Source organism: Rattus rattus, chromosome 5, assembly GCF_011064425.1.
Source record: "Rattus rattus isolate New Zealand chromosome 5, Rrattus_CSIRO_v1, whole genome shotgun sequence".
NCBI lineage: Eukaryota > Metazoa > Chordata > Mammalia > Rodentia > Muridae > Rattus > Rattus rattus.
In genome coordinates, this window is record NC_046158.1 from 42,598,067 (window position 1) to 42,620,477 (window position 22,411).

At 40.7% G+C, this 22,411-nt stretch overlaps 1 protein-coding gene across 1 annotated transcript in view; it reads right to left on the reverse strand.

Annotated features, from left to right (window-relative positions):
• The window catches only part of Cobll1 (cordon-bleu WH2 repeat protein like 1), a 68,755-nt gene that overhangs the window by 21,670 nt on the left and 24,674 nt on the right, over window positions 1-22,411 (reverse strand). Inside the window, exons 6-7 of the mRNA XM_032902529.1 lie at window positions 21,532-21,629; window positions 21,210-21,434 (exon numbers count right to left, since the gene is read on the reverse strand). Of these exons, the coding sequence (XP_032758420.1) occupies window positions 21,210-21,434; window positions 21,532-21,629 (323 nt within the window). The remainder of the gene's footprint in view (window positions 1-21,209; window positions 21,435-21,531; window positions 21,630-22,411) is intronic.

Below are 22,411 nucleotides of genomic sequence, written 5' to 3' on the forward strand. Positions count from 1 at the left end.
AATCAAACACAAACTTCAGGATGGCCCTGACCTCCATTACAAACATAGCAAATACTAAAAGAGAGCATAACAGCCATTCATTCAAAATATTTAGGAAGCATCTGTCATGTATAGATGGTAGATTAGAGAATCAATACATAAACAAACAAACAAAATGGCGCTTCTAAAAATTATTTGCCTAGAATGGGATTGACACACAAACAACAAACTACAGTGTACAAGACTTTGAAATGACACAATTGAAAGCTAACATTTGAGGAAAACTCTGGAGAAATTATTGGATGCAAAGGACAATACAGAAGGAGCTAGGGAGATGGATCAAAGGGTAGGGGTTGCTCAATAAGCATGTGGTATTAAGTTTGGATCCCTGGCACCCAGCTTAAAACCCACACAAAGTATCATATGTCTGTAAAGCCAGTATGTATAAGGCTGGGCAGTGGAATAAAGGTGAATCACAGTCTCACTGGGCAGCCCATCAAACCAACTGGTAAGCTTAAGATTCAGTGGGAGACCCTGTATCAAAAAAAAAAATTAAGGTGCAGAGCAATAGAGGAAGATACCTAATAATAACCCCTGGCCTCCCCGAGCAGGCACTCCCCCATCATTCCCCAGTGGTAAGGGAAGGGAAAGTAGCCTTATATTAAGGGCTGACTTAGGGTCCAAAGATGGCTCAATTGGAAAGGGCTTTTACTTGACAAGCCTGATGACTTGCTAGATTCCTGGGACCTATATGAGGAAAGGAGAGAGACTAGCTGTGAAAGAAGCTAAAAACTTGCAGGTGATCTTCTTGAGATGATTCTGCCATGGACTTTTAAAGTTAATGACAGAATTGCTTCTTTAGGCAAGGCCGAGGAGATCTGATTTTAGGAAAGATTCCTGCTATTAATATGCTTTTCCTATTTTTATTAAATATGTCTAATAATCTCTAGGTATTGGCCTACCCTTTTGAGTAGATCTCTACAAGATGTACGGTCTTGTAGTAATGCTGTATAGGCAAATAGGTGATTTAATTCTTAATGATGATCCTATAAGAATTCCTAAAATGATATTAGTAATAATTAAGCTCTTTTATTATAGGACTGCTATCGAGTACTTTCTGATGTCAAAACTGTACTGAGAACTCTGCCAGTCTTCAGTGTCATGAGACAATTGCTTCTGAGATAGCAAGCAGGCATCTGTAACTTAGAGCACATTCCAAGAGGTTGTAAAACAATTAACCAAAGGTCATAAAAAGGGAACTGAGGATTTACTGTAGGTGCAAGGACAGAAGATACAATATTGACTGGGTTTATCTATACAAAACTTCAATGATAACTTAGTCATGGTCTTTAATTCTCCATGAATCTATAGAGCTGGTGACAGATGATGAACGTTTAGCCAGATAATTACTCTTAATAGATATGCATGTAAGCATCTCTCTTGTAAACTTACTCAATTTATGATTTGAATTTATGTTTAAACTTATAGTAAACTTTTGTTAAAAGGGGGGGGAGATGCTTAGATAAACAATGTTATCTATTCTCCTAGAAAATGTTCAAAATACTAAGAAAGATCACATTAGTAGGCAAAGGATTCGTAGAAATAGTATTGGGAGCAAGGGCATTGTTATGTCAGAGCAGGAGAAGAGAATAACATTAGAAGGAGAATGCAGAGTGGAATAACTTAAACTGTAAGGCAACTTAAAAAATTAAGAGAGCAATACACAGAATGAGGAGGGAAAGAGACAAAAAGAAGAAGCTACAGATAGAGCAGAAGGAGCAGGCAGGCTTCTTTTCACCATGCAACAAAACAGGTCTTTTCTTAATAGCAAAGCAGGCTTAGTCTTACTAAAGAAAACAGCTTTCTTCTTACAAACTTGTTTTTAATTCATTTAGCAACAAGAGGGTAGAAGTTTTTCCTTTCTCTATGCAATAAATATTGAAGCTCATTTTTCATCCAGAGTGAGTGAGTTCTTTCTGCACTGACACTTGGTCTTTTGCCCCATATACATACATACATATGGATGTGTGTGTAAATATGTAATTATGAGATAAGCATGTAAGCTGGACCCAAGTGGTTTAAATGGAGATGTATGAATATGTAAGCATAGGTTTGTATATGAGTTTATCTATATTTGCTTGTGTTAAGTTTTTCTTCTGCAAGGGTGACTTTCTTCTCCTGGTTCAATAGAAGTTTATTGGCCCAACCCCCCCCCCCCAGCCTGACAAGCAAGAGTTACCTGGACACAAGATGGAAAAGGCTCTAGCAATAAATCTTTTACTTAATGCCCTGCTTGTTTCCTATGAGGTACTAAACAGCAGAGACTGAAGTTTCTGGCCTCAAACGAGCTCAGGCAGGTCAGCTATAGGAGCAAAGTGGCTCAGACTTAAGATAGATAAATGTCTTATTATTAAACAGCAACCCTAAGAATCTCACAAGACCACTGCCTCAAGAGGAACCAGGAAAGAACAACAGCTAGGGCTGGCCTCCTGCAACTAACATTTGCAAAGTTGTCTTCTGATCTCCTCATGTACAATGTAGCACACATCTGTATGTGGGACAGGCACTCAAGAATGCATACACATGCACGCACACACACAAATAAAGGTAAAGAGAAATTTAAAAAGCTCATTCAATCTATGTTTTTCAGTATAAAAAAATAAAAAAAATCTACATGTAACATGGAAATGAAAGAAGAATGGGAAGGAGGGCATAAGGAAAGGTGAAGAAGACAAAAGAACGTGAAATAAGGGGAGGAGAATAAACTAAAACACATTGTATTCAACAATTTCATAATTTTATCTAATACCTGGTATGCTAATTAAAAATAAAATGATGAAAATCACAAAAATATTTCATTGAAGTTTTATAAATATAAAAGACACACAGACACACACACACATATATATATATATATATATATATACATACATACCCCCTTCACCGTTCCTTATACCTTCCTTCCCATTTCCATGTCAAATGTAGATTTTTTTTTTTACATTTTTCATGTATGTTTTCATATCAAAATATAGATTAAATAAATGCTTTAAAGTTTTTACACTTATTAATGTGCATAGACGTGTGGGTATGTGCGTGTATATGTATGTGCATGTGTTTGTGTATCTGTGGCTGTCCCATACATAGAATACATAGATATGTGTGACCTTGCAGATATGAAGATCAGAAGGTAACTTGCAACGTGTGTGTGTGTGTGTGTGTGTGTGTGTGTGTGTATGTGTGTGTGTGTGTGTGAGGGGTGTGCATGTACACACACATCTCAGAGACAGATCCTTTGAGGCCGCATTGCACAAGCAGACCCTCCTGCTCCACATCAGGTAACTGTTAGCAAACCCTAAGACAAGCATTTCTCAGCAGGCTGGCTGCTGCCTCCTAGCCAACTTCCTCATCTGCTCTGCTTCTGCCATTATAAGCAAACAGCTTCACAGAGTTGTATGTAGTTTGAATCTCTTATTTTCTATTGGAGTCCTGCTAAGTTTTTCTAAACCTCAGATTCATTAATACTTTACCAAACTTGACCACAAATATGTTATAGTCACTTACTAGGCTCCATGATTTAAGCTATACAGCACTAAGCATAGGTGACCATTGCTATTCTAGCTTCTTACTCCTAGGATCACTACTCCTTCCTCTCCATAGTCCCACACTCTAGTTACACAATGTGGCTGACCATTACTACTCATCTCCTGATGAACATCCCACAGTATATGTTCATGTTTCCCCCCTCTCTGGGGAAGCTCAACGTTCTCTTGATTTTAAGTATTCCTTACATAATAATGTAATAATGGATCCAAAACTCCTTTCTCCCTCCCAGACCCCTCTTCTATCTCCACTGAGTGTCTAAGGATACTTCGTGTTAGCATGACTAAGCCTGAGCTCTTGATAACCACTGCTTTTTCTTCTTCACCAAAGCACTGTCTTCTTCTGGTCCCCACAAGTCTCAGCCAAGAGAAAACCTTCAGTCTTCCCTCATCTGTTCTCTTTACCCACACTACTCTCATCTGTCAGCTCGTCCCTTAACTTCCACCCGCATGGCTTCTACTCTGAATCTTGAGACCCTTCTAAATTGACATTGATTTCTCTACACTTTTCTTAGCACATCAATAAACAGTCACTTTCTTCTTAAGGTGCACACTACCATAAGCTACTTCACTCAAAACCCACTAATGACTTCTGAAAATATTCTGAGCGATTCTATGGCTCCAAGACCCCTGCATTTCCTTCTCCAAGGATGTTTGACTTGCATCTGCTATGCTTTCCTTCTCACCACACTGTCTTCTTACTGTCTCCACCTCCAAATGGAGAACCTTTGCGTTCTCTGAGCCTAGAACTCTCTTCTGGTAACACAGTACTGTACCCCTATTCTGTTACTTATTTCTCATAAGGTACCTCCTCCATTAATTCCCTGACTCCCAACAGCTCCCACCTGCTGATTGATGCTCTTAGACCAGCATTTCATAGGTTTCTAGCATACGACAGAGCTGGCTTAATTGTTTGATGTTGTTACTTGGCCCTCAAAAGACTAAAAGGGTACAGAAATTTCTTTTTCGATTCTGCCTACTGCTGTATTTCAACAGCAATGTCTGGTTCATAGAAGTTTTATGATTGTAAGAAGCTGAGGTGAACTTGAACTAGGAATGCATGTTATCCTGAGTCAATCTAATTTACAAAACAATTAGGTACATGAAAGAGTAGTGAACTAATTCAAAGGAATTTTATCTTTTTTTTTTTTTTTTATAAGGGAGAAGCTGGCACAAGAGACAAGATTTCTCTGTGTAGCTCTACCTGTCCTGGAACCCATTCTGTAAACCAAGCACAAGCTTCAAATGCAGATATCTGCATGTCTCTGCCCTCCCAAGACCTGGGATTAAAGGTGTCTGCCACCGCTACCCAGCTTCATAGGAAATTTTCATGCTTGTACTGTGCTATTAAGAAAAATTTAACAAATTTATTACTTCATACTTTTAAAATACTTTTCCAGAGTATTCTTGCCTCTTCCACAGGCAAGAAAAAGAAAGTTTGATTTAGCCCCTGCATCAGGATGTAAAGAATACATCTCATGGGGCGCAAGCCATGAGATCTACAGCAGCACGCACTCAGCTACAAACATCTCTCTACCCACTTACTCCCTTTACAAAGGGGATAGATAGGACAGCATCGCTCCATAATGGCCTCTGACGTAGTGAACAATTAAATTTGCACTTGGTAAAATACCTGCAGCCACACCTAAGCCAGTCCTTACCAAACACGCTGCTCCTTCCTCCAGAACTCTTCAGACTTCTCCATAACCATTCAAGGAAGGAGCTACAATGCGCACCACAGCCCACATTTGGAATCCAAATCACTAATGTCAAATCTGATTAACCATCGTGATCAGACCCCTTGGGAGGGCAGGCAAGTGCATCCTTAATGGACTTGTGAAATAATTCAAGGACCTTCTGTGACAAACAGCAGAACATGAAGCATAGGATCTGGCCCTGTTTGATACCATTTTCAGTGGAATATAAAGTTAAAGCAGCCTTCTACTGTGTTTTCAATCTTCCACTCAATAATTTTCCTTATGTCAGCCAAGGGAAGGTTTGGCAGGCAGTCCTTTTTGTCTATGGTGGTCAGAAGGCAGAGCCTGGAACAGTCACCAGGCTGTTCAAAGCAAAAGCAAAACAAAACAAAACAAAAACAACAAAACAACAACAGCAAAAAACCCCACCAACCCTGTTTAAAAAAACCTAACCGTCATAGACGATGACTGTGAGAAACTGTAGGGAGATCAGAGAGATGGCTCATCAGTTGAGAGAATGTGCCGCTCCTGAATAGGAATTTAGTTCTCAGCACCAACATCTGGTATCCCACTGCCGTATGTGTAACAGCAGCCCAAGGGAATCAATACCCACTACCAGACTCTACAGGTATCTGTGCACATGGGTGGACACACACACACACACACACACACACACACACACACACACACACACACACACACACACAGAAACACACACACACAGAAACACACACACACACATCTCTCTCTCTCTCTCTCTCTCTCTCTCTCTCTCTCTTTCTCTCTCTCTCTCTCTCTCCCTCCCCCCCCACCCCCCTCTCTCAGAACCGCTATCAGGACCATAACTGTATCTAACATGCATCTCCATGGGTACATGTTCATGTGGCTCTCCTGTTTCAAAATGCTTTGTGACATGTCAGATGACATTTGGAAAGGAAAAATAAGACTCAGTAAAGAAAACAAATAAGCATAAGCAACTGATGGAAATTCACCTGCAATTTGAAGGTGATAGACACACCATGTTATACAGGAAAAAGGGACTGATACGGACATCATCACAGCAGTCTCAAATTCTAAAAGGTAAACTATTTACCCCCAAAGGCTGACAGCGTTAGATGTAATTTCTTGATGAATTCTTTTGATAACGCCCTAGTGGCATGCCACTCCACTGCTATCCTGACTCATAAGTGAGATTACAGTAGGTGATCAATATGTAAATGCAGAGACACAGGAAGCAATAGAAACTCTGGTTTGCCTCCTAGTTCCCTGCTTCTGGAGTTCTGAGTGATGTCTTTCATGAGATGTATAATAAAGTTTTTTCCACCTCTGTGCTGCATACCCTAACACTCACTGACAGGTCTGTTCTTTCGCCTGATAAAAGCAGTCATGGCATGAATGTTCTCAGGCAAAAGTATGTGGCTGGAGTCAGAGCTCTCCAACGTGGGGTACAGGAGTGGAATAAAGCAGCGGGTACAGACATGGAAAAAAGAGGGAGTTCTAAGTACAGACTCACAAATGTGCTGTGAACGTATCTGTAACTCAAAGACAGAAGACCCACAGATTCATTTATTAGTCTGGAGGTCTGAGAAGCAAGGTTGTGTTTTTTTTTTAACATGATATTTACATTTCTAGGGATAAGGAATTTAAAGCATATCAAAGTGAAATGAACTGCAGTTTTATAAATAGGTGGGGTCTCTCTCTGTCTCTCTTTCTCTAGTACAATTTATGAAGACAATTTAAAGGGGAAAACACAGACATCCTAGGAAGGCTTTTACTACAACCTTATCCTGTATAATCCACCCCCTTAGCCTGCAGAGCAAGTGAACAGGAACACACGTTTCTGAGGATACAATTTGAAGCAAAGGTACTAAGAAAGTGGACATTCGAGGAGAATGTGGCTGAGTCACCAGGCTAGGCCTAAAGGCATATCATAACCGCAGTCTATGTGGTAAATGTAATGAAAACTTACCAACTTTAATGACAAAATAAAAGTCTAAGGATTGGTACAAATGGTCCAAAGGCAGAATTTTGAACAAATAAGAATTTGACTTTAGGTAATTGGCAGTAAATTGGTGACAGGGATACATGTTTCATTTTGACATATGAATGAGATTAACGTGAGCCTTTAGGAAAGTAGCTTGATATGTTTTATTGTCTTGTACAACACAGAGACAAAAGGTGGTTGGTTACCATGAGGAGATTTCTCAGGAAAGAACTACAGTCAAGATACAAACAAAGAAAGGTAAGGCCACGTGAGTCAAATGTGAAGATCTTTTATGTGGACTAAAGCACTATATAATACATGGTGAAAGGCTAGAGCCCTATACTGTGAAGAAGTCTTTAATCTATTGAATATATCCTTTGGTCTAAGTTTTCAGGAAAAGCAGGGGCAAGCGAATTAAAAGACTTCAGTATGTCTTATCTAACTCATAGCCAAGAAAACTACTACATGTTTAGGTCAAATATGTGACATGTAGAACTGGAGGGGCTTCAAAGTCAAGAGTATCAAACACTAGAAAACAGACATTCAGAACTACTGTAGTATCTTAAGAAATGCACATGATAAGGTTCAAAAGTGACCAGCCAATTTATCACTGAGTGTGAAGCTTAACTGGAGAGAGGCTTACTGAGTGTTCTCAATCAATTTTGAGGATGGAATACTGTAATATTTACAAACAAGTAGGATTTGGAGTCAGTGTCAGGGGTTCAGCCAGGAAACAAGTCATTTATTGTCTTGGGAACTTCAGCCTTCTCATGTACAAAAAGTAAGCACATTAACCACAAAAAGTATCTTTGTCAGAAAGGGATTGGGTTACCCAAATGACATCATGCATGTACAACAGAGTAAGGCCTAGCACCCCATACCATCAGCTGGCACTACTACAATAGATGTCTACTTTCAGGCTGTGAATATCATTTTGTAAATAAGAAAATAAAAGGTAATGAGGTGAGGGGGGTATCAATATGAAATGGTGACATTTAAATCATCTCTCTTTGGTGAGAGCAGAAATAGACTCCTACTGGAATCTGTCTTAGAATAAACTCTAAAACTCAACAGTGCTTGTGTTCTGCATTCGAGCTTGGGTTATGCATATGTCATGCATACTGCCTGAAAATCCCCACTGTCACTTCAGCACACCATGAAGGACTCCAGTAATAATTAAGGCTCAACACTGGTCTGTTACATCTTGGCAATGATTAGATAAATGTGTACTGTAGCATAGACACTTGGACAATTTCATAAGCATGGCTAATTAGAAAGAACTGCTTAACACTCTTTAGTTTTGGTATCAAAATTCATTTCCTTCAGTCAAATTATGGCAGAACATTTAAAAGAAGGGGTGAGATTTCATTATTTTTAAGTCTGAAGGGTTTGCAAACCAGGAAAAATAAAAACATGTTTCTAACTCCCTAGGAGAACCTGCCTTGGATAATCATTAGCTACTCAATTCTTTGCTCTAGTTAATGTCACTGATAAGGCTGGGCACTATTAGTAAGTCCTGCACCTGAAACAAGAACACACTCCCACAAACTTTATGACCTGTGAAAAGGGAAATATTACAAGAAAAAATAGACATGCTGGTGAAAGAACATGGTAAGGTCAGATGGGAACACATGGTAGACAGACCATCTGAATCCATGCCCAGATTAGCACTTGCTTACTCAAATGACATGACATCTAGCAGAAGGCAGAAGGAGTAGTGTGCCCAGCAGTGCTGAGGACTGGTGCTGGAGTAGCTTACATATTAACACGGGTGCACCATAACACGGGCAGTGAAATCAGTAAATCCTCCATGAACCAGTAAGAATACAGGGGAGGGAGAAAGTCCTAAAGAACAGAAACAGTGCAGCCCAACTGCGATCATGGTGCTAAATGTTCTATTAGGAAATCTAGGATTGTATCTGCTTTTAAGAATATTCTCACATTTAGGGAGTGGTGGGTTTAGGGAGGATTTAACCACTTGAAATGATCTTTTATCTTAAAATACACTTTCTTCTTCTAGGAAAGGCTAACATTATGCTTAGCTAACCTTTTTGACAGCATAACATCTATTAAATATCTTGTGATTGACATCAGGCTTATGCAAATAGACCAAGAATATGTCCCAACTTCATGTATGACTGATGGTTGAGCTTTAATTCTTGGTGGAAGGTCCCTAAGTTAATTCTACAACTTAGACACACAAGCTGGTTTTAAATGTCATTAATTTGGAGATAATGATGTTATTAACTAATGAAATATAGAAATGTGAGATACTGGATTTGCAAAGTAGGTAAGCTCTGTAAGCAAGGTTTTTTTTTTTTCCTGTTAACAAAATCAATATAACTGCAAGTGAAACATGAGCAATGATGAAAGTGAGGAGTTTAAAAAAGGGGAGGGGTGAATTAGAGAAAGGACTGAAAGAGCTGAAGGGGCTTGCAACCCCATAAGAGCAACAATGCCAACCAACCAGAGCTCCCAGGGACTAAACCACTACCCAAAGACTACATGGACTGACCCAGGGCTCCAACTGCATATGTAGCAGAGAATAGCCTTGCTGGGGCACCAGTGGAAGGGGAAGCCCTTGGTCCTGCCAAGGTTGGACCCCCAGTGCAGGGGAATGTGAGGGGGGAGCGGTAAGTGGGGCGGATGGGGGAAACACCCATATGGGGGAGGGATAAGGGAGGGGGCTTATGGACAGGAAACAGGGAAAGGGAATAACATTTGAAATGAAAGTAAAGAAATATATCTAGTTAAAAAAATAATCAAAAAAAAGGACAGTTGTATATTCTGGTCATCCTTTTGAGGTTTTGCTGTTTGTTTTCTCATGCATAATTGTTACAGCTGTATGAACATATGCAAAGAGAACTGGCCTTACACTGGATGGAGACATGTGCCACTTCTTTGTCATTGAAGCAGTTGAGAAATGAACTATTTCTGGGTAAAATATGGAAAACCTTTTGCCAAAGGCTCTTTTGATTTTGATTCTTTTGACAAAGACTCTCAGCTCTCTATTACATCTCCTCTGGGTAAGGGGAGAACCTAAAACTTGATAGCACACAGGATCCATTCTCTTATTTTCTAGTTAAGGCCATATTAAGAGTCCGCCTTGATAGCATGGAAAGTCTTACTCAGGTTATCATATCCCAGTGGAGGAGTGGGGAAGCACAGGTGTCCCATCAAGTACCAGCAGCTGTGCTGAGCCGGAGGAGACAGGAGACCTCAGCCACAGGGCCTGCAGCTCTTCAACTACACTGTGAGAGCAGTCATCTCCTCTGCCGATGGTAGCACCACTCCTATCGTTAGTCTGAAGTAAGTGCGGTAGAAGCCATTAAGGTTAGAGTTAGATCATCTAGCAGTTTGAGCCATGCTAGCTTGTGACTTTATGTTCCTAATTAAAGTTAAGGCCCTCCAGGGAGTCACGAGATTTTATCAAGTGTCTTGTACAAAATTCATTATTAGTTAATAGTGACATGTATACCCTCGAGTTAATAAGCTCAGTAAACCCATTTTCCCCACACTCTAAGCCTTCCATTTCTTTGTAGCAGCACAAGGTGCTTGTGTGGATTCCTGTGTTATAGTAAGTGCAGACAGGAAGATGCCAGGTATTAATTCTTCAATGTTACCATCATATTTTGGGTGTCAGGAATCGTTCGATAGGAGCGGCCATCATGACCTGGTGACCACCATCCAAAGGTCCACACTACAGAGAGCTTCATCAGGTAGAAGCCAGACTTACATAGTTTTGCAATGTAAGAGCTGGAAGGTTCTGGAAAATTGAGTTGCAAAATTTTATTCCTCAGAGGGAAGAACACAGCAATGCAGAAGTTCACTGAGTATGGAAAGTTGATGGAAAGACAACAGCAGAGAATCAAAACACCACAGACTTCCTAGGAGAGCCCACGATGACACAAGACACGTGGAGGGTTTAGCGGCTTCCCATTTACGTCCACACTGGCTGTGTGTGTGTGTGTGTGTGTGTGTGTGTGTGTGTGTGTGTGCGTGCGCTGTTTGCGTGTGTGCGTGCACGTGCAAAGAAAAAAAAGACAAATTTTAAAGCTTATGCTATGCCTTTGCCAGACCTGTACATCCGTCTTCTGGAGACAAATCAGCATTTACCTCAGTCCCACCCACCCATCACTCACTGAAATATATTTATATAATCGAGGCTATTAGTAACAATCTTGGCTTTATCCTTTTAAGCCCAATGATGAGAACTGAGCCCAGCAGTCCACCATATATGGACAAGAAAGTAGAGCCTAGGATCCAAAGTAAACGAGAAGAGATGTGACTGTCATGGTTCCCGTAATCCTCACACACTGGACAGACATGTTTCTAGGGACAGGTGAGGAGAACACCTTACAGGTTAGCTGAGCTTAGAACCCGTGCCAATGACAAGCAGCAACCAAAGTAACAGACTGGGAGCATTCCGGTTCAGCCCAGACATGAAGCCAAACCTGTAAACAAGCTTGGTCATATGTGCACCCTCCCAACACACGTATAACCACGGCTATGCTTCCTCTGACCCGGCTTCTGTCAGTGCATGCTGCTGACTAGAGAAGGGCAACTCTACTCAGGCAGCATCCAACACCGAAGTAGGACAGAGGCTCCGTAAGCCTTGGACCTGTGACTTCCGTGTTCTGCTATGACCTCAGTGTAAAGCTAAAGGTGACATCAGCTTTTTGCTCACGGATAGACAAAGAAGAGAACCATTCAATTGACAAGTGGTAAAGCTCTTCTTCTTTGAATATTCTTCTCCTTTAATGCATAAAGCATAATCAGCAGGTCCCTTTACTTTTGGGTTTGAAGCAGTACTGACAGAGGGCTTGGCTGTAGATTAACGGAGTGCTGTTTGCAGAGCTTGGCCTGAAATATGAAAACTAAACACAGAAGCAGGCACGACTGCTTTAATGGCTGTGTCTCATTAATAAACCTTAGAAAAGTTACAACGGAATGACGTGTGTTATGCACAGCAAAGATTAAAGATTATACTGTGCTGGTACTTTTCTCAGATGCATCAATCCACTCATAGCTTTGGAAGCAGGGCCAGATGTACTCATATATCAAGCTGCAACCGCCATGGTAACCACAGTTTCTAGGCAACTGTAGAACTATGTGTGGGGTCCACTTTCCATACAATGAATACAAGAGGAGAGCGGAAGAAAAAAAAAGTGTTACATGATAAGCTGGACTAAAAAAAAAGGAAAGAAAGAAAGAAAGAAAAGAAAATCAGGAAGAGCAATATTTCTTAACAAGTACAAAGACATAATCTATTACAACGGGGAATACAACCTTAATTTGTCTGCATAAAATAAGTGGAAAAAATTCACCAAGTGAAATAAAAACAATGTTTATTTACTTGGTGGGTATATATCATCTGCTTTCAAACCAAACTATGTAGGAAAATAAAAAAGATAAAACTGTGCAAAAGAGGCACGCAAAGCATTCCTAAAACATTGAGTCAGCCATTGAAAAACGAATACTCTGGGTATTAAGTTTCACTTGCATAATATTAGATGGCAAGACATCTCAGTTTCTCAATATTTGAATGTTTTCTGTGGCAGCACACACATCGAGACCAAATGAAATGCTCAGTAGAGATTAGCCCTTTACTGTGCTTCCAGACACAAACCTACCCCAAGGAGGTTACACACCATGCCACCGGCTGGGGAAAGTTATTTACTGTTGTATGTTGGGAATTCTAAGCCGTAAAGCTACACCAAACGGGTGAGCCAAAAATTCTCCCAAGGTTTTGTGAGTTCTACAGGTTGGGATTTCCAACAATTTCTTTTATAACTCTTATAACTCTCCAGTTGAAACATGAATAAGACTAAAAGGCCAACTCATGGAGAAAAGGCCGTCCTCTGACTACTGATTTTGCTACATGTGTCCCCAACAGACAGCAAATGGCTATAGGACTCCAATTTCTGTCCTTAGTCTTAATCTCAAGAGTTGTCAATGTCATTTTGTTGGCAATCTTATGCATATGGTTACGAGCATTCCATATAGGAATACAGTTACTGTTCCCATACATAAAACAAAACAAAAAGGCTGAATACCATATACGTTGTAACACAGAGGATATTTTTAAATCACTAGAAAATGTCTGTTTGACAACATGTTCAAATAGTTCTAAAAAAAATTGGTAGAAAATTTCTGACGAAATTAATTTTAAAATGAACACTTTCACAGACTATAATACATTCACCTATACAGAGAAAATGGCATGGGGCTGAAAATCATGGCAAAGTGTACAGGAAAATTTAGGGACACAACAAAGATGGTTTAGCACTGAAATGGAGCTCCCGTGAAACTTCTCCTTTGGATGGAATGTTAGACGTAGAAATTCCACACGGGTCTGAGAACTTGGATCTTTAATGGACCACTTTCGGGAAGAGCACACACAGCGACTGTCAAAATCGGGTGAAAGTCAGCAGCCAGCTATGTGAATAATTCCACTGTACGTTCCAAAAATCACTACCCAAATATCACAGCTTGCCAAGGTTGAGAAATGCCCTAGAAGAATGAGGCAAGTTATCAAACACAGACAGCCAAAAGTGGAAGAGACATAGGCAACGCTTTCTTCGTTTCAAAAACAGGTACGTCTAAAGTTAGCATTGACTACAGTGGATCACAAGACCAGTGACTGCTTTAAAGGGAACCAAAATGAACCGAAGGTTAAAATGAATACATTGTTCATCATAAACATTTTTCATATTACTAATATTTAATGTTTATAGTTTACTGTTCAGTCTATTTGCCAAACAAAATAAGAAATGTATAACATAATAAAACCATTTCAACCTTTTATTATTATCATTTTTTTTTTTTAGGGTAAAACTGAAAAGATTACATGCCGACTGCCAGTTGAACCAGCACCATTTGTTGAAAATGCTATCTTTTTCCCAATGGGTGGTTTTAGCTCCTCTGTCAAAGATCAAGTGACCATAGAGGTGTGGAGACATTTCTGGGTCTTCTATCCTATTCCATCGATCTACCAGCCTGTCTTTGTACCTATACCATACAGTTTTTATCACTATTGCTCGGTAATATAGCTTAAGATCAGGGATAGTGAATCCCCCAGAAGTTCTTTTATTGTTGAGAATAGTTTTCACTATCCTAGGTTTTTTTATTTATTCCAAATTAATTTGCAAATTGCTCAAATTCTATGAAGAACTGAGTTGGAATTTTGATAGGGATTATACTAAACCTGTAGATTGCTTTTGGCAAGATGGCCATTTTTAGTATGTTAATCCTGCCAATCCATGAGCTTGGGAGATCTTTCTATCTTCTGAGGTCTTAGTCTATTTCTTTCTTCAGAGACTTGAAGTTCTTTCACTTGTTTGGGTAGAGTCACACAAAGGTATTTTATATTATTTGTGACTATTGTTAAGGGTGTTGTTTCCCTAATTTCTTTCTCTGCCTGTTTATCCTTTGAGTAAAGGAAGGTTACTGATTTGTTTGAGTTAATTTTATATCCAGTCACTTTGCCAAAGTTGTTTATCAGTCTTAGGGGTTCTCTGGTGGAACTTTTGGGGTCACTTAAGTATACTATCATATCATCTGCAAATAGTGATATTCTTACTTCTTCCTTTCCAATTTGTATCCCCCTTTGACCTCCTTTTGTTGTCCAACTGCTCGGGCTAGGACTTCGAGTACTATATTGAATAAGTAGGGAGAGAGTGGGCAGCCTTGTCTAGTCCCTGGTTCTAGTGGGATTGCTTCAAGTTTCTCTCCATTTAGTTTAATGTTGGCTACTGGTGGCTGTTTACTGCTTTTACTATGTTTAGGTATGGGCCTTGAATTCCTGATCTTTCCAGGACTTTTATCATGAATTGAATTGAATTTTGTCAAATGGTTTCTCAGCATCTTAGGAGATGGGATGCAAATTGATCCATTCTTATCTCCTTGTACAAAGCTTAAGTCCAAGTGGATCAAGGACCTCCACATAAAACCAGATACACTGAAACTACTAGAAGAGAAAGTGGGGAAGAGTCTCAAATACATGGGCATTGAGGAAAATTTCCTGAACAGAATACCAATGGCTTATGCTCTAAGATCGACAATTGACAACTGGGATCTCATAAAATTGCAAAGCTTCTGTAAGGCAAAGGACACTATCAATAAGTCAAAACAGCAACCAACAGATTGGAAAAAGATCTTTACCAATCCTACCATTAGACTCCAGAGTAACCCTATTAAAAATGGGGAACAGAGCTAAACAAAGAATTCTCAACTGAGTAATATTGAATGGCCAAGAAGTACCTAAAGAAATGTTCAACATCCTTAGAAATGCAAATCAAAACAACCCTGAGATTCCACCTCATGCCAGTCAGAATGGTTAAGATAAAAAACTCAGGTAACAGCAGATGCTGGCTAGGTTGTGGAGAAAGAAGAACATGCCTCCATTGTTGGTGGGATTGCAAATTGGTACAACCACTCTGGAAATCAGTCTGAAGGTTCCGTGGAAGATTGGACATAGTACTACCTGAGAACTCAGCTATACCTCTCCTGGGCATATACCCAAAAGATGTTCCAACATATAACAAGGACATATGCTCCACTATGTTCATAGCAGACTTATTTATAGTATCCAGAAGCTGGAAAGAACTCAGATGTCCTTCAACAGAGGAATGGATACAGAAAATTTTGTACATCTACACAATGGAGCACTATTCAGCTATTAAAAACGATGACTTCATGAAATTCATAGGCAAATGGATGGAACTAGAAAATATCACCCTGAGTGAGGTAACCCAGTCACAAAAGAACACACATGGTAAAAGCTCGGAATACCCAAGATACAATTCACAGATCATATGGAGCTCAAGAAGAAGGAAGACCAAAGTGTGGATGCTTCAGACCTTCTTAGAAGGGGGAACAAAATATTCATGGAGGTAGAGGGTGGGAGGGACATGGGAGGAAAAAAGGAGGGGGAGGGGAGAAAAGGGGGAGCAGGATCAGGTATGGGAGGAGACAGGGATGAGATACAGAGGGTCAGGAATTGGAACAGAGGTGTGTAGCAATGGGGGATGGGGAACTGGTGATAGTTACCAGCAAGTCCCAGATGCCAGGAAGGCAAGAGGCTCCCAGGACCCAACAGGGACAACATTAGCTGAAATGCCCAACAAAGGGGAGGGAGAAACTGTAGAGACCATATCCAGAGGTTAGGCAAGGTCTCCAGTTGGGGATGGGGGCCACCTACTCATCTCCAAATTTTTAACCCAGAATTGTTCCTGTCTAAAGGAAATGTGAAGACAAAGTGTGGAGCACAGACTGAAGGAAAGGCCATCCAGAAAGAAACTGCCCCACCTGGGGATTCATTCCATATACAGATACCAAATCCAGACACTATTGCTGATGCCAAGAAGTACTTGCTGACAGGAGCCTGATATAGCTGTCTCCTGAAAGGCTGCCAGAGTCTGACAAAGACAGAGGTGGATGCTCACAGCCAACCATTGGACTGAGCATGGAGACCCTAATAGAGGAGTTAGAGAAAGGACTGAAGGAGCTGAAGGGGTTTGCAATCTCATTAAATAAACAAACAAACAAACAAACTAACTAACTAACAATATCAACCAACCAGATCCTTAGAGCTTCCAAGGACTAAACCACCAACCAAAGAGTACCCATGCAGGGACCCATGATTCCAGCTGCATATGTAGCAGAGGATGGCTTTGTCTGGCATCAATGGAAGGAGAAGCCCTTGGTCCTGGGAAAGCTAGATGCCCCAGTGTAGGGGAATGCCAGGGCAGGAAGGTGGGAGTGGGTGGGTGGGTGGGTGAACACCCTCATAGAGGCAAGGGGCAGAGGGAATGGGATAGGGTGCTTCCAGAGGAGAAACTGGGAAAGGGGATAGCATTTGAAATGGAAAGGAATAAAATATCCAATTTAAAAAAAGAAAACTGAAAAGATTAGAATGCTGTACTGTTAAACAGCGCACCCTTGTGGTCTCTGTTGCATTACAAGCAATAGCAGCTTGAGTCATAGATATTTTCCTTTCATTATGTTTACATATTTCATTGTTATTACTTTCAGTGACTAAAAAAAATTAATAAAGTTGGCTAAAATTTTCAACTAAATTGTTCAAGGCGATGTATAATGCTTAATTATAATTAGTACTTTTATTTAAAACTGCAAACAAAATAGCAACAAAAATAAGTAACATTCATTCATAAACACGTGTTCTGCTCAACTTCATGAATATTCGAATATAAAAAGTATCAGTTCAAGAGTTAACTGTACATAAATATACTATACAATACAGGTACACAGAAATTAAAACACACAAGACAATTCAGAGTAATGATTACTCTCTTCAGAACAGTCTTCATTAGGCAGTTCAGAGAAGAGGAAGGAATCAACCCTGGTGAAGTGGGAGAGCAGGAGACAGAGGTGCCATCATTCCTTTCTGAGGGACTTCACTTGAACAACAATAACTAGTGTCCTGCTTAGACCGGAAAGATTCCTGAGACTGATAAGGTATAGTGGTTTGTAAGGGAAAGTATGATATCAACAGATGACCTTGGGACCCCCAAAAAAATATGACCGCCAGTATAGTTTCTGTCCTGGGAAATGTGAAATAACAAATATCAATGTGGCAGTTGGCCGCAGAGAACATGAAGACACTTTAAGCTGTTCCTCTTCTGTCTGTACTCGGGTTTTCTTTGGGTAATGACTGGAGCACAAGGAAGGGGAGACGCTGTGCATGCAACTAAATGAAGGTTGGGCCTCTCACAGAAGTCACAAGAATAAGACAAAATGAACACCAAGATGGCTACGAACTCTGGTAAAATCCAGAGTAGCCCATCCTCATACGAGGTGAGTCAGTAAGTATGCACGGGTTCAGATTTAACAGCAAGAGTATTAAGACTGGAATCATAAAATGGACATGGCAGTTGCCAAGCAATGTTATAAAAAGTCTCAATGGCTTCAAACAGGGTTCTAACAGCCAGAACTCTGAAATGGAAACACTCGAGCGTCACGCTCTCCTTGAAGGACTCTCCCTACCTGCTGCATTCTCCGGTGGCTTCCAGTGCTCCCGAATGGCAGAACACCCACCCAGCTGGGCCTGGGGCTGCACATGACTTTCTTGTCTGTCTTCATGCAATACGGCTGTACCAATCATCTTATAAGGACCCTAGTCTTTCACTAGAGCCCAGCTTAAAGAAAAGATGGTCGCACCTCCAAACTTAAATCCCTACACACGCTCTATTTCTAAATCCTATTTACAAGTATTAGGGCTTCGACAGAGGGGGATATATACAGATGAGCAAAACAGAAGCGGGCTTCCAGAGAACTGCACTTCTTATTCCCAGATAAGTAATAGAAGGAAATGCCAGGGGTGGGTCTCCAAACAGGAACAGTGGGGACGGGTGAGGAGCCAGGGGCCTATCAATAAAATACTCACACAAGAGGCCATTTCGTGAACTCGTAAGTCTTAGGATCTGCATGCTTGTTACATTAGGGCCTGAAGACAAGTCTTGGGGGAGCATCATTCAAACCACTGTAGTTACGATCCATTCACAAAGTCAAATACAAAACAAACAAAACAAGCCAAATGACAGATGTCCTTTCTTAAAGAGTGCGATAAACAGACTTAAGACTACAGATTCTAGGACGGTTAGTTCAGTAAAGAAAACGGGTAACGGAGAAAGTAGTAGAATAGAAAGAAAGAGAGGGGGCGGAGGGAGAGGGAGGAGGGAAGCAGGCAGCAAGGGAAGGGGTGGGAAGGAGGGAGGGTGGGGGAAAAAGGAAACAGAAAACTGGTAAGTTATAAGGAGACTATCGGGATGAATGAAGAGTTGAAAATGAAGGGTGTCCAGCCACGTGAAATCTGGCTGGGTCTAAAACGTGTGGAGATGCCGAGGAAGAAGGCATGTGTTCCTGAGTAGTGTACATGAGCAGACGCGGGCAGACAAACAGAAGCCCAGCTTAATCATTAAGGATTTTGGGTAATGAGTAAATAAAACATGGTCCTTCAGCGTCTCTAGGGAAAAACAAATAATTCTGGTTCCTGTTGAACAATACATCAAAGAGCTCCCCAGATGTCCAGATCAAAAGACAAAATAATCAGAAAATTGCATAAAGATGTGTAATTTGCCAAAGGCAATATTAAAAAAAAAATCATTTAACACAGGGCACGAAGTGGTCACAGAGCAGAGGGTGAGAATCAGAAGAACCAGCTTTTCATGAGGTCACTGGTGGAAAGGCTTGGGCTTCCAAGAGGCAGACAGGAGAGAGATGATGAAGAGTCCTTGGGAATTGAAGCGCACAGAAAGCTACTGGGATGGTGTGAGTGAGGACCGTTGGAACAGCGATAACGTCTATCCAAAGACAAGAACAGTTGGTAGCTATGTAAGGGGGCAGCTTACATTCTTACAGTTCAGCTCTAAGGTAATTAAAATAGAAAATAGTCTTTGAAGGGTTATTGTTCATAGGAAGAAGTAGAAAGGGGCCATGCACACAAAAAGGAGGCCTCTGAGACCAGCTTTGTCCTGTCTTCCCCACTTAGTTTCTGTCTGGTTCTCACTCAGGCCCAAGCACGCTGTATCCTTGACATTCTGGAATCTGAACAGAGTTTTTCCACCCAACTGTTGTACGCCCACACGCATTTATGACTGAACACAAAGACTGCCTTTTCTGTGAGGCGTCACCCACCTACAGGATGGATGGATACCTTGGACGTTTGTCAGCAAATGATTCTCTCAGTGGAGAAAGAAATCACCCTTCTGTTTTGTAAGATGAGATTTTTTTTAATGGCATAGCATTAACATGGATAAGAAAAATACTGAATTTTTAAAGTGTTCACTTCTCTACTTGAGTTGCTGGCCACCCAGAGGGGTAATAGGATCCTTTAACTTCCAGAAGAACTCTACTCAGTGTCTAAATATCTCAAAATACGTTATTTTCAACGTCATCCAAACTGTCTCACCTAAGCATGAGCATGTTACGGTCAATCTCATTTACCCAAATCTTACTTATGCTCCACCTGACTAAGGCAAGGAATGTCTAGATAGTTTTAGACAAATGGATCCTGACAACAAGGTATATTCAGGGAAACTTTCACATTAAACGTTTTTATTTTAAGCTGAGGTAGTCTAATGAGGTGGCTTGGCTGGTAAAGGGGCAGAGGCCTTCCACCGAGCCTAATGACTTGGCTTCAATCTCTCGAGCATTCATGCATAGCTCTCTAACCTCTACATGGGACCCACACTCATGCCCACACTAAAGTAAATAAATGTTCTTTGTTTCTTTTTTGTAAATTGAGATAATGGTTTCCTAGAACATTCCCTCTGGATGGACACGTTCTATTAAAAGGCTTGTTTTACAAATGGCATTGGCAGATCCAGTAGGCAGCAGGATTCTCCCTGGGGAAACCTCCGAAGATGCCAGAGGTTAGAAACGTAAGAATAGAACATGCAGAGCTATAAGGTTGTTTAAAATGTATATGCTCAAAATATGCATTTAATTCCTCATACATGCAACTGATGGCTGGGATGAAGTAAAGTGCGACAAAATGTATATATCTTGTATTACCTGAGGATGACAGCTTCTTAAAACTGACATCTGTTCAAGACACAGCAAAGGTATCCATGATCTTTTTCTCTCACCCATCAGTAACAGTTCTCCTGAGTACATATTTTTTTCTTTAAGATTTATTTATTTTATGTATGTGAGTACATTGTCACTGCCTTCAGACACACCAGAAGAGGGCATCAGATCCCATTTCAGATGGTTGCGAGCCACCACGTGGTCGCTGGGAATTGAACTCAGGACCTCTGGAAGAGCAGTCAGTGCTCTTAACCTCTGAGCCATCTCTCCAGCCCCCCCCCAGTACATATTAATAACTGTTTCTTCCTCAGGAGTCTATGTGGAAAGAGACAAATTAGATACAGAAAATAACAGATGCCTTCTCAGAGCAAACTGCGAATTAAAGCAAACACAGCACACCTTATCTGTGTCGTCCACACTGGTGGATCTCTCCACACAAGAAGCACGCCTCTCCTGGCCTTGAGCAGCACCCTGGGATGTGGGCATGGGTGGCAGCGGGGCACGCCTCTTCTTGGGTGCGTCGGAGGGCAGAGTGTTGGAAATGTAGGGTTTGGAAATGGTGTTGGACCTCGTAAAAGACGGACGGTGCTTGCTAACTAATGGGGTCGCAGGAGCGCTGGCAGTCTAACAGAAAAATCAAAAGGCAGTATATGGTCAAAATGAAAATCCACTCTAAAAACACTTGTTATGGATCTTAAAATACTGCATGAAAATGCCTTACTTGCTCTCGCTTTTTCTTACTGCGTTGGAAAAAGCTGAAAATCCCTTTGTTTTCTTTCTCCTTCACAATGTCCGGGTTGTGTGATATTTGGCAGGACTCTGAAAAAACACGAAGAAACAATTTACTTTTTGTTCTCGGGTGGAACGCTCATTTCTAATGTTTCTTTTCTAACCTCCCTTTCAGAAGATTTTCTGGTGATGACCATCACCCATTACAGCCACTATGCAAGGCACCATATACATTGCTCAAAGCAGCAAACAGACACAGTTACCATTTTAGATGAGAATGAAGCGAAGCTTAAGGAAGCTAAGACACACAGCCAGGGCCAGGAGGCACGGCTAGACAGAGAACTCAACTTCTTAGGTACTGTGTAATTACCAGCATTTCAAATGCAAAGCGAGAAGTCTGCGTCGCAGTGACACATAAGGCTTGTCCCTTTGTTTATTTCAGCTATAATTTTGTCAGAGCTAAACAACCATGAAGTATTTCACTCTCGAAAACCACGAGCCGTTATAATTACAGCTGCGACTCTCTCTGCCCCCATGGATCTAAACAAATTCCGCATGGAAAATGCTTCAGGAAAAATCTGATCTGTACTGAATGCATACGGGTTTCTTTCCTTGCCATCATTTCTGATGGAAACTCACAATAATGACTATTTATAAAGCACTTTACAAAGCATTTACAAAGAGGTATTGGGTATCACAAATACTCCTAAGATGGCTTAATGTATATGGGGGTTGGACATGGGCATAAGATATACATATACATATATATATGCACACATATATATATATGCATACACACACACACACATATACACATACATACACTAGCCAATTCTTTTTCAGGGACTTGAGTTTCCACAGCTTTTGGAACC